Source organism: Thalassophryne amazonica, chromosome 13 (assembly GCF_902500255.1).
Source record: "Thalassophryne amazonica chromosome 13, fThaAma1.1, whole genome shotgun sequence".
Taxonomy (NCBI): Eukaryota; Metazoa; Chordata; class Actinopteri; order Batrachoidiformes; family Batrachoididae; genus Thalassophryne; species Thalassophryne amazonica.
In genome coordinates this window covers 60,295,789-60,308,449 of record NC_047115.1, presented here as the reverse complement: position 1 = coordinate 60,308,449, position 12,661 = coordinate 60,295,789, and the positions used below count along the sequence as shown (strand labels likewise).

At 40.1% G+C, this 12,661-nt stretch overlaps 1 protein-coding gene across 1 annotated transcript in view; it reads left to right on the top strand.

Moving 5' to 3' along the window:
* The window catches only part of LOC117522969, an 82,943-nt gene that overhangs the window by 67,420 nt on the left and 2,862 nt on the right, over positions 1-12,661 (top strand). The window contains exons 24-31 of the mRNA XM_034184386.1: positions 4,883-5,008; positions 5,143-5,217; positions 5,303-5,389; positions 5,490-5,581; positions 9,215-9,300; positions 9,387-9,432; positions 9,533-9,753; positions 10,687-10,851. Coding sequence (XP_034040277.1) covers positions 4,883-5,008; positions 5,143-5,217; positions 5,303-5,389; positions 5,490-5,581; positions 9,215-9,300; positions 9,387-9,432; positions 9,533-9,753; positions 10,687-10,851 — 898 coding nt within the window. The remainder of the gene's footprint in view (positions 1-4,882; positions 5,009-5,142; positions 5,218-5,302; positions 5,390-5,489; positions 5,582-9,214; positions 9,301-9,386; positions 9,433-9,532; positions 9,754-10,686; positions 10,852-12,661) is intronic.

Below are 12,661 nucleotides of genomic sequence, written 5' to 3'. Positions count from 1 at the left end.
TGTCCGAATAAACTCCTCATGCCGACTTCTTCTGAAAGTTCTCTGTTCTCTGACAACTTACTGGGTCAACAGAGCCTGAAATGTGGAAGTTTTCAACTTGAAACGGCGAGACGCTGCCACCTCGAAGCGCAGATCGCCATCAGGCACTGTGGGCCGTCCTTACAGCGACACTACCAGACCAAAATCTCTCATCAGCCGTTAAAATTTTTACCAAAAACCAGCTGAATTTATCAGATGGTGTCCACTCAGTTGTGCCTTACAGTTTTGAAAAAATTTTGATCAAACAAAGCAGCAGTCTCTGAGCCATTCCTAAACAATGAAAAATCGACGAGAGGGTGGGCCACTCCTCACTCAAAGACTGCCCACAGGCGAATGACGTAACCGACAGGCATGAAAAAACTCTTGCATGCCCACGAGGGTTCAAGCATGTCTGATGTAATCACACGTGATTCAAATCCATATGGTTTTTGAAAAAAATAATAAGGTCGGATACTTTTCTAATAGACCTCGTATAGTTTGTTTTCAGCGGCAATCCAAAATGGCAGCCATAACTAAGTGGAAATGACGTAGGCCCGACCGTACCTATAACACAAGAGGACATTGTCATTCACTGAAGGAGCCAGTGAAGAATAGTTCCGGCTGCCATCTTGGGATAGGAAATAAGTGACATTCCACAGTGTTGTGCTGATCTAAGAACACAATTTTATGTTATTGGAGATTTATTATACTGATGAGGGTGGGTGTCAATATTAGAGATTAATAATGACATAAATTAAATGCAAATGAATAGTTTGTGTTGTCAGTCTGCTGGCTAACTGCTAAATGCTTCAGAATCAGAACCATAACAATGCCACAGCTATTATCAAGTTTGAAGTGATTATAGTGATACATATTCAATTTCAACAAAAACACACTTATCAAATTCACTTGCCTAATGTGGAGTTATTTAAAGAGAAGGATGAAAATATCACTGGAATGAGCTCCTGTTCCCTCTAGTCGTTATTAATCTCCATGGTAACAACAGCAGTAGACGAGCTATCTTCTTAGCTGTAGATGGGACACTACCAAGATAGTAAACTAATGATTTATTTGAGGGAATTTGTAGTATCCAGTCTTGCCATTGACTGCAAACTATTTTGCCAAAACAGCAGAATTGGGCAAACTGAAATTTGTATAAATTATGTAAATGTGTAAATACGCAGAAAATTTTGCAGAGTAAATAAACTTCAAAGGCTTCAACGTTGCAGTTGAGGGCTGAGTGGCTGGCCTGTAAAGTAATAATCTATGTTTTTAATCCTGCACTCATTGAGTTTTGTATATATATATATATATATATACAGTGGGGAAAATAAGTATTTGATTCACTGTCGATTTTGGCAAGTTTTCCCACCTACAAAGAGTGTAGAGGTCTGTAATTTTTATCGTAGGTACACTTCAACTGTGAGAGACAGAATCTAAACAAAATCCAGAAAATCACATTGTATGATTTTAAATAATTAATTTGTATTTTAATGCATGAATTAAGTATTTGATCACCTATCAACCAGCAAGAATTCTGGCTCTCACAGACCTGTTAGTTTTTCTTTAAGAAGCCCTCCTATTCACACTCTTCACCTGTATTAATCACACCTGTATAAAAGACACCTGTCCACACACTCAATCAATCACACTCCAATCTATCCACCATGGCCAAGACCAAAGAGCTCTGTAAGGACACCAGGGACAAAATTGTAGACCTGCACAAGGCTGAGATGGACTACAGGACAACAGGCAAGCAGCTTGGTGAGAAGGCAAAAACTGTTGGCGCAATAATTAGAAAATGGGAGAAACACAAGATGACTGTCAGTCTTATTTTGTCTGGGGCTCCATGTAAGATCCCGCTTAAAGCTTTTTGGTAACAACTCCACTCGCCATGTTTGGAGGAAGAAGAAGGATGAGAACAACCTCAAGAACACTGTCCCAACTGTGAAACATGGGGTGGAAACATCATACTTTGGGGTGCTTTTCTGCAAAGGGGACAGGACAACTGCACTATATTGAAGGGAGGATGGATGGGGTCATGTATCACAAAATTTTGGCAAACAACTTCTTTCCCTCAGTAAGAGCATTGACGATGGGTTGTGGCTGGGTTTTCCAACATGACAATGACCCAAAGCACAGAGCCAGGGCAACTAAGGAGGGGCTCCATAAGAAGCATTTCAAGGTCCTGGAGTGGCTGAGCCAGTCTCCAGACCTGAACTCAACAGAAAATCTTTGGAGGGAGCTGAAACACAAAAGGTGAAAGATCTGGAGAAGATCTGTATGGAGGAGTGGACCAAAATCCCTGCTGCAGTGTGCAAACTTGGTCAAGAACTGCAGGAAATGTCTGACCTCTGTAATTGCAAACACAGGTTTCTGTACCAAATATTAAGGTCTGCTTTTCTATTGTATCAAATACTTATTTTATGCAATAAAATGCTAATTATTTAAAAATCATATAAATGAAGCATTGCACAGTGGCACGAAGCTCACTCATGGTACAGGGCGTCCTAAACAGGAAGTGCCAAAATTCAAATCCACAGTAAAACAGGAAATGTTCAAATGTCAGACACTTCCTGAATTGACAGACAAGATCCCATGGAATCTCGCGGGAACTCAGTTAGGTGCCTGGTCTTGAGAACCAGGGATGGTAGGTTGAAAAGCTTTTTTATCCCATGGGAACTCTCCCTACCCACCTAAGCGGCTCAAGAATATGGACAGCATGTATATAAGTGACATTTACATGACAATTTATATGACAATATTGAGATACGATAATTTGGCCATATTGTACAGCCCTACTGTCAACTAGCTGAAAACTTTGAATATTTACATCTATATTAAAAAAATGCTTAAAGTGGCAGGGTGGTAAGAGGGCTGTAATTGGGGGGTCAGCTGAAAAGCAAACAAAGAAAAATGCTTAAAAAGGTGAGGAGTATGGGGGCAAAGCTCCCCCAGAAGCTGAAAGGCAAAATAAGGAAAATGCTTAAAAAGGCGGGGGATCTGGGGGGGGAGCGGAGCCCACCCAGAAACCGAAACGTTTTTGCTATACTAATGCTCTGCTGAAGCATTTACTTAAAGTCTGAAGGACCTAAAGGCCCGGTCCCACTGGGGAGAGGATTAATTGCGCATGAATTCAGTATACAAATGTTGGGCGTTCGTTGTCATCTGCAACAAAAGTGGCCAAAAATGACAGATATCTCTGTATGAATTACAGATATATTAATAATGTACAGCGAATATATTACAGCAAATATATGACAAACAGTCACGGATGTATAACGCATGTATTGAGCAAACGGATCGGACGCATTACGATTATTACAGATATATTGACAATGCATTGCGCACGTGTTGCGCATGCACGGCATCTGCATTGCGGTCATAAATGAAGTGCACTCGGGCCTGTCGGCATCACTATTCACACCAACACCACAGCCTCTGGAGCAATTGCTGGACTTGGACAAGTTGATTGGAGTAAACAAGCAGTGAACAGGGCGAGTGGTGACGTCAGCAGATCACATGAGAGCGCAGCTCATCTGACTGATTATAACAAGAAGTTAAATCTGTTATAAACATAGGAATAAATACTGTAACAGCTGCAGACAAGAAGGAAAAAACACGCAACTGTTTTATCAAGCCTTGACAATGTAAACAAGTCAAATAATTACCTTTTTAGATGGCTCAAAATGCTTTCTGCAGCTTGTTAGGCGTGCGCGAATGGCTCGGGGTGCAACCTCCTTTGTGATTCAGGAAGTGATTAGAGCCGTTTTCAACGGCGAATTTGCAGAAAACATGATTAATCCGCCACAAAATAATTATTTGATATATGCAGCATCCAGCGCAGAGCGCGTGGCAGCCAGTAAAAAGAACGGCGTCTACCTGGGAACACAGCGGGTGGAATTATCAGGATACAGGTCATGCTGCTGCGTGAAGCAAAACATGCTCCTGTCAGTGCACATTTATGTTGTTGGATGGTGTTTTTGGGAATCCATAACTACATCTGTACGTTTTCACAGCTGGACTGGCACTGACTGGCAGGTATGTCGATGTCTGCCATGGTACTTTGGGTTTACGTGGAGTGTTTGTTGTGCATTCGCAAACTGTCTGCAAATCAAATGCAAAGCTGACGTAATACAACGGCTTTATTCGTGGCCACTCTGTATGCAGTCACTACATCTTATTTTAGTTTGTGATGTGCACGTGATAGGCACGCTATAGATCCATTTTACACACTGTCCCAGTCCACTGCCAAGCCGCAATACCCCATCAGTTGCAGATATCAGTGGATAACGGCGGATGTAGAGAGTATGTATTGAGTATGTAAGGTGGATGTCATCTGCAGCCAAAATTTTTTACAGCTCAAAAATCCTGGCAACGGAAAAACGTGCCTCTGTGGACAATTGCGGACGTGTGAGATTGTCAGCCGACTCATACAAGCATGTTTCATGGATATTGCGGACGTTTAGCGAATATGAACCAATCCTATGCGCAATTCATACACAAATCTTCCTAAACGCCAGTGGGACTGGGCCTTAAATGACATGGTGAGATGCTGACGAGCTTCACTCATTCATGTCCGCGACATATGCATGTTACAATATCACCTTCTGTATTTTTTAGATTCTGTCTCTGACAGTTGAAGTGTACCTATGATAAAATTACAGACCTCTCCATTCTTTGTAGGTGGGAAAACTTGCAACTTACTTCCTAGTGACTTCATAGATAGGTGAGATGTACCAAGACAGTTTTTGAGCGATGTTCCAAATTCAAATGTGAACTCCACGTAAAACCAGAGCAGTGGGTAACTATAAATAAATATACTGATTGATAACTATACGTACACTCTTCTTTTTGTGACCAGGATCAGTCAGTCAGTTTACTGTCGGTTCACATGGGTTTGGATGCAACATTTCAGCAACGGAAAAACTTGGAAGACAAAGAGAAGCAAGAAGAAACGACAGCCACAGGAGGGCGCCGTGTCACAATGGTGGGACTGAAAGCAAACTCTGTAGCTCTGCATGTTACAGGCAGCTTTATCAAAATGGAAGGATGCTAAACATTTCTTATCATGTAGCACAGAGAGGAGATTTCAGTTTTCTCTAAATCCTGGTGTTAATTTAGTGTGGAAAGCCTGAGCTGCAGATGATGGAGGGAACACTTGAAAGGAAGCACAAGCTGCAGCTGGGAGGAAAGAAAGTAAGAAGAGTTTTAGTTGATGTCTGGTCAGCAGAAGTAAAGGCCGCAGTCAGCATCAGTGCACATTCTTATCTTATTCCCACAGGCAGCCTCCAGAGGCTGGAACTCCTACCATGCTGTCCTACACAGACACACCTTGTGCTTCTACCTGGACAGAAAGGACATATTAAGAGTAAGCATTAAAAAGGAAAAAAAAAAAAACAGCAAGAGAGCAGGTTTGGTAATTGGAATTGGTTTGTAAAGATGTGAACTTGCTTTGTGCCTTGCTCTAGAGTTCAGCGTGCGGCATGCCACTGAATCTCATAGGAGCCGAGTGTTCACTTGCACCAGATTACACCAAAAAGCCCAACTGCTTCCGACTGCGGTAAGACTAATTACTTATAATTGTCTTTTACGCTTTATTGTACTAGATGTTCGATATGCTGAATAGTTAGGGCCCCAGCCTTAAGCTTTAGTCCCACCGAATAATAAAGCCATGAATAGTGAGCCACGCATGGATTTGTCAGAAATTTCAGTGATTCTGGTCTACAGTCGAAATGCTTCTGAAATAAATGTAGTCAAACTTTACAAATTTTGGGCCACTAAGAATGAAAGTGATGTTTGAAATGATTGATTGGCTCTAGTTTTAAGATATGTTACTACTATGCTACTAAGGGTTACCTTTTGATGATATTTGAAGTGCTACAAAAAAACAATTGAAATATTATTATATGAACAGTCAGAGAAATATGAAAAGACCTATGTGTACAATTTATCATGAAAACTGTACTATCAACACAATATAATTACGTAGACTTAAAATGTAAGAACTTAAATATCTTAGAAACAATAGTCAACCAGTCGTTTTTATTGTCATATTTGAATTTTAATCATGAATTTCGTAAATAGAACATTATATTTTCTGAAGCGGACAACTTCTTAAAATTTGTAGACAAGTGTAGTGAGCCATGTATATGAACATTGTGCAAACAATTAAAAAACACTGCGAGTGAGTGCGTCAGCGCACACAGCGCAGCTCATCTGATCAATTATAACAAGATGTTAAATATATTATAAACATACTTTTACAGCTGTTCATTAGAAGGAATGAACAGCTTACCAGGACATTACAATATGAACATGACAAATAATGACCTTTGAGGCTGTTCCAAATATGTTCTCCACCTCATGCAGCGCAGGAAAAAGCGAGAAAGAAAAGCTTCAGTGGTTAGAGGTGTTTTCAACGGCCAGACTCTGACAGAAAATGATTAATCCACTACAAAATAATTATTTTATATACAGCGTCCAGTGCACAAAGCAGGTGGGATTGTCACGACGAAGTGCGCGAGAGGGCGGAGCCAAAATAGCCTGTCCAAAATAGCCTGTCCTGTCCTTGTAGCCACCAGGTACTCGGATAATGGGCTTCTAACAGCCTCGTCCTCAACACAAACATGTCTCTAACATCCTCGTTTGTCCTCGTAGTACTTCATACACAAACTGCCCCACGCTGTTTTTGCTAAATTTTGAACTTATTGAAATTAGCACCACACTCAGAGATGAGCCTCATTAGAGAATATTCTGCCTCTCCCACATTTGTTGAATAACTTGACTCGTACCAAAAAAAAAATAAACATGCTACGTGGCTCATTATTCATCGTTCATTATTCAGTGGGACCAGGGCTTCGCACTTACTAAAGCTAAGGACATACTACAAGATTTTTTTGCTCGATTTTAGGCACAATTCGGGAAAAGTCTGCACCAACCAGCACTAGTAGGCGGGGCAAAAATCTGTTAGTGTGTTGGGGTAAACACTCGAATTGGCAAGTGTGTGAGGGGAACAGGCCCAACTGATTTTTTGGACCCGACCCTGGATGCAGTCACGTAGTGTGTGCTGATTACCAACCCAACTGCAAACACATGTTGCCAACAGCCAATGAAAAAGAGTAGGTGGGACATAAGAAATAGCACAGGAAGTAACCAGTGGGAATATCAAAGCTCCTCCAAAAATATCAAGACTCTTCCATGACTTGACCCATATCCATTTTTCCTTCTTAATGGATTTCTCAGAACAGACAGCTGCACAACAACGGGCCTTTTGTCATCCATGTTTGTTTACCCGGTCTAGACGCTTGCTCTCGTGAGAGTTTGCATCAAACTCGCTCTTGTGAGGCTTTGATGCATTCAGTTGACATCCGTTGGTTTGACAAACCACGTAGTCTGTGATCCCTCTTCAGGCGCAGTTGTTAAATGTGTGATCCCCAGTCTTTCAGTCGTCATAAAAAAATCTGCTGAACCCACTTGGTTAGTGTGTACTCTAAGCCTTTACCAAATTGGTAACAACTGTTAATATTGTGTCGTGTGTCCCCAGTTTAAGGCTCAGATTTAATTAAACAAATAAATAATTTATAGACACTGTGCTGTGGTCTGCGTGCACCTGCCATTAAAATGTGATATTTCCCTCCTTTGGATTCTGTACTTTATGCAAGTATCTTGAAAAAACAGGATGGCGAGTTGTTTCCTGTGAGTAAAGTCATTGTTACACCTCATTAACAGAGAAGCTTGAACAGTCTGTTCCTTTGAACTCTTCACAGATCTCACTGAATTTCTTAACAAAGTGAGAAAAAAGTTGTCAGAGCTGTGAATGTAGTGGCATTTGATGACTGAATTGATAACCAGAACTAGGGCTGGGTTAGTGCACAGGCGTACCGCGACTGAATAACGCAGTTTTCAGAGTCACAAGGGGCCCCAGATTACTGTCCACTAAATGCTGAGAAGAGCCCAAATGATAACACTAATACAAAAATTCCAGAATAACAAAATAATAAAAGATTATTAACTGACCACGAAATATCAGACAGAGGTCTGATATTCCCATACAGACCGAGCAAGTGAGGTTAATAATTAATTTATTATATACTATTATATATAAACATGCAAACTTACAGCATCACCCGAATATGAAAGCTGCCGGCGGCTCGTAGGCCGACCTTTTCACTTCACCTGCATGAAGAGCTTGCTAGCAGATGGTCCGGTCATTAGCTGTGTGTTTTTTCAGATGCTGTTTAGATATTTATGGAGTATGTTTATGTCTGACTTGGATTTTCTAATCATATTTTTTGCTTCCCGGATAGTAAAGAAAATACGCGTTGCAGACCAATTGTCATGGTAACCGGTCCAGATATGGGAAAATATCTGACCAGTAAACAGCCAATCAGAGTACGCGTAGTGTTGCAGCCTTATAATAATAAGTGCTATCAACTAATAACATGCTAACAGTTGCAAACACAACCATAGTAATAATAATAACTAGTGCGTTGTCAGTGGGGATCCATGGGCTCTAGATTGGGTAGTGTTTATAAAATAGGTAGCTGATATTTTTCAAGGGTGGTAATAAATTGTGCAAAGTTTCTATAAAGATTTTACCTGAAAGTGTAGGAAACTGAAATGAGAAAGTTTTGTGAATAAATGTATTTATTATTTGGCACATTTAGTTGATGTTTTAAAACTGGCAAGATTGATATATTTCCTTTGTTCGGAGCTTGTGTGGTTACCAGGGACTGACTGAACAGCCATTGTTTAAAGTTGTTACTTAATATCCCTAATTTCTCCAAAAATATTAGTTCTATCAACTTTCTGTTTTCACGGCGTTTACCCAAAATACATAAGCGTACCAAATGGAAAAGGTCAGCTCTCCCCAGGTATTCTGCGATCAAAGTTACACATACGTACACAGACGTTACGTGGCTTTTGATTCATACATTATTGAGCTATAGATAGATAGATAGATAGATAGATAGATAGATAGATAGATAGATAGATAGATAGATAGATAGATAGATAGATAGATAGATAGATAGATAGATAGATAGATAGATAGATAGATAGATAGATAGATAGATAGATAGATAGATAGATAGATAGATAGATAGATAGATAGATAGATAGATAGATAGATAGATAGATAGATAGATAGATAGATAGATAGATAGATAATAATAAAGTGTTTTCTGACCTTCAGACTGCGTGATGGGTCTGAATATCTGATTAATGCCTCCTCACGGTTCATGATGAAGAAATGGATGATGAAAATACAAGCAAGCACAGGTAATGATCTTTCTTTTTTTCAAAGCTGATGTTGCCAATATTGCATTGTCATGCCAACACTTCATCTGTGCATTATTTTTTAACAGTTCTGAGTGAATCCATGTCAAGTGTTCAAAAGCTTCCTGTTGCCCTGTAAGACTTTAATCATTTTCATTTCGTGATTTCTCAATTGAAAAGGTTTCTGATTCGAACACCAGCACTTTGGATTAAAATATTGCTTCACTCTTTGCAGAAAACCTTCTAATTGCACCACCTGTCACAGTCTGACAAAATGCTGCTGCTCCTCCGGACAAGATTTCACCGCAACGTTACCGTGGTGCAAACCACTGGGTGGCTCCGCCCAAGCCAAAGAGATCATCGTCCTCACCAGAGAGTTCAGTCACATGTCACAGAGTCATTTAAGAAGGTTGGATGAGCACTCGATGATCTCATCTTCACATGGGGGGTGCTGCGGTAAGTGCTTGTGCTGTCCAAATGCAATCTATAGTCAGGTCCATAAGTATTTGGACATCAATACATTTAGATATTTTGTCTTTGTGCACTACCACAGTGGAGGTGAAAAGAAACTATCAACATGTGCTTGTAATGTAGACTTTTTTAGTTCAAGGATTAAACAAAAACACCATTAATCATTTAGGAATTACAGCCATTTTTATAAACAGCCCCTCCATTTTCAGAAGCCATATGTAATTCATCCATTCATCTTCTATAGCAGCTTACTCCAGTTAAGGGTCTTGGGGGACTTGGGCCTATCTCAGCCATCAATGGACGAGAGGCAGGGTACACCCTGGACAGGATGCTAGTCTGTCCCAGGGACACTTATACACAGATAAACAAACGTGTGGTCAGTTTTTAATCAACATGTCATTGCATGTGGGAGGAAGCCTGAGCACCTGGAGGGAACCCATGCGAACATGGGGAGAATCAAGTAGGAGTTGATCCCAGGAAAAGTTTTTATGTCCAAACAGTATGATTTTGTCAAACCGGATTATGTATAAATTCACATGTATAACCAGCTTGTATGATTGATAATATGATCTGTTCTCCAGCCGTTGTTAATCTGCTTCTTTTGTCTTGAAGCTGTTGTTGTACCTCTCTCTCTCTCTCTCTCTCTCTCTCTCTCTCTCTCTCTCTCTCTCTCTATATATATATATATATATATATATGTATGTTTGTGGTATTTGGCACTGTTGTAAATTCTTCAGTCACCAAAAATTATTTGGTGGTTCTTGTTAATGTGAGAAAGCCCACTAGGTGGTGGTAGAGGATTGTACAACAATGAGTGCACCATCGTTCTGACAGATGAATAGACTGTGTCCTTTTCCCAAGTGTCTTACTATGCGTTTCCTTTGTGTATGTTTTTTCTTGATTTTTGCGCCACTTCAGATGAAGGTGTCAGTTTGAAACAGACAGTGAGTCACAGACTGTCTGGAGGATCCAGAGACAGCACCTCCTCCTCCCCCTCCTCCTCTTCCTCCTCCCATCAAGACCCTGTAAGCAGCACTCAGGACTGTGGCAGCATCAAGCGTCGCTCCCACTCATTCACATCAGGTCCGTTTAAATATTAAACCAGTGTTGAATACATAACCGTGTGTCTACACGACAGGGTTGTGTTGGTTTGTGTCTGTAGAAGGTGATGGATCAGAGTTTTGCTTCTCTTTTGAGCTTCGACATTCATTTTATGAGGAGGTGTCTCATTAATTTCTTATGGATTCATTAAAGATTGTCACTCAAGTGCAAAACTTTGTGCTCACTGGGTGTTCTTCTGCAAGTCACCCAGACATTTTGTAGCATTTAATGTCCTATAGCGCACTGACTACATGATGGAAAGATGTACAGTTGTATGCAAAAGTTTGGGCACCCCTGATAATTTTCATGATTTTCCTTTATAAATCATTGGTTGTCTGGATCAGAAATTTCAGTTAAATATATCATATAGCAGACAAACACACTGATATTTGAGAAGTGAAATGAAGTTTCTAGTATTTACAGAAAGTGTGCAATAATTATTTAAACAAAATTGGGCAGGTGCATAAACTTGGGCACCCTTGTCATTTTTATTGAATTGAATACATTTAGCAATAATTATTGGAACACAAAATTGGTTTGGTAAGGTCATTCATTGACCCTTGACCTCCTTACACAGGTGAATCCAATCATGAGTAACAGTATTTAAGGTGGCCATTTGCAAATATTACCCCTCTTTGCATCTCTTCTAATGAGTGGCAAAATGGGAGCCTCTAAACAACTCTCAAATGACCTGAAAACAAAGATTGTTCAACATCATGGTTTAGGGGAAGGATACAAAAAACTATCTCAGAGATTTCAGCTGTCAGTTTCCACTGTGAGGAACATAGTGAGGAAATGGAAGACCACAGGCACAGTACTAGTTAAGGCCTGAAGTGGCAGGCCAAGAAAAACCTCAGATAAGCTGAAGCAAAGGATAGTGAGAACAGTCATAGTCAACCCATGGACCTGCTCCAAAGACCTACAACATGATCTTGCTGCAGATAGTGTCTCTGTGCATCGTTCAACTATGTAGCGCACTTTGCACAAGGAGATGCTGTAATGCAGAGGAAGCCTTTTCTGTGTACACACCACAAACAGAGTAGCTTGAAGTATGCTAAAGCCCATTTGGGCAAGCCAGCTTCATTTTGGAATAAGGTGCTGTGGACTGATGAAACTAAAATTGAGTGATTTGGACATAACAAGGGGTGGTATGCATGGCTGAAAAAGAACACAGCATTGATAGAAAAACACTTGCTACCGAGAGTAAAATTTGGAGGTGGTTTCATCATGCTGTGGGGCTGTAGTGGCCAGTGCAGGTACTGGGAATCTTGTTAAAGAGTTAATATCAATATTTTTTTCTGTTGGGGTGCCCAAATTTATGCACCTGCCAAATTTAGTTAAAGCATTATTGCACACTTTCTGTAAATACTATAAACTTAATTTCACTTCTCACATATCACTGTGTTTGTCTGCTATATGATATATTTAACTGAAATTGCTGATTCAAACAATCAATGATTCATAAAGGAAAAATCATTAAAATTATCAAGGGTGCCCAAACTTTTGCATACAACTGTATCTATCAATATGGTATGTTTGAAAGAAAGAGACACATTATTAGGTTTGAATTTACAGTGCCATACTACAGTACTACAAGATGATACTGTATACCGAGGCCCAGTGGTACTGGTACTTACACCTGGATAGCAGAGTGTACAGCAAATGATGCCAGTCCAACACAGTTTAGGTACACCACTGGTGACGTTACATAAAAATATTACTATTATCATTCATTTTCTATTCCCACTTAGTCCAATTAAGGGTCATGGGGGTGGTGAAGCCTGTCCCAAAA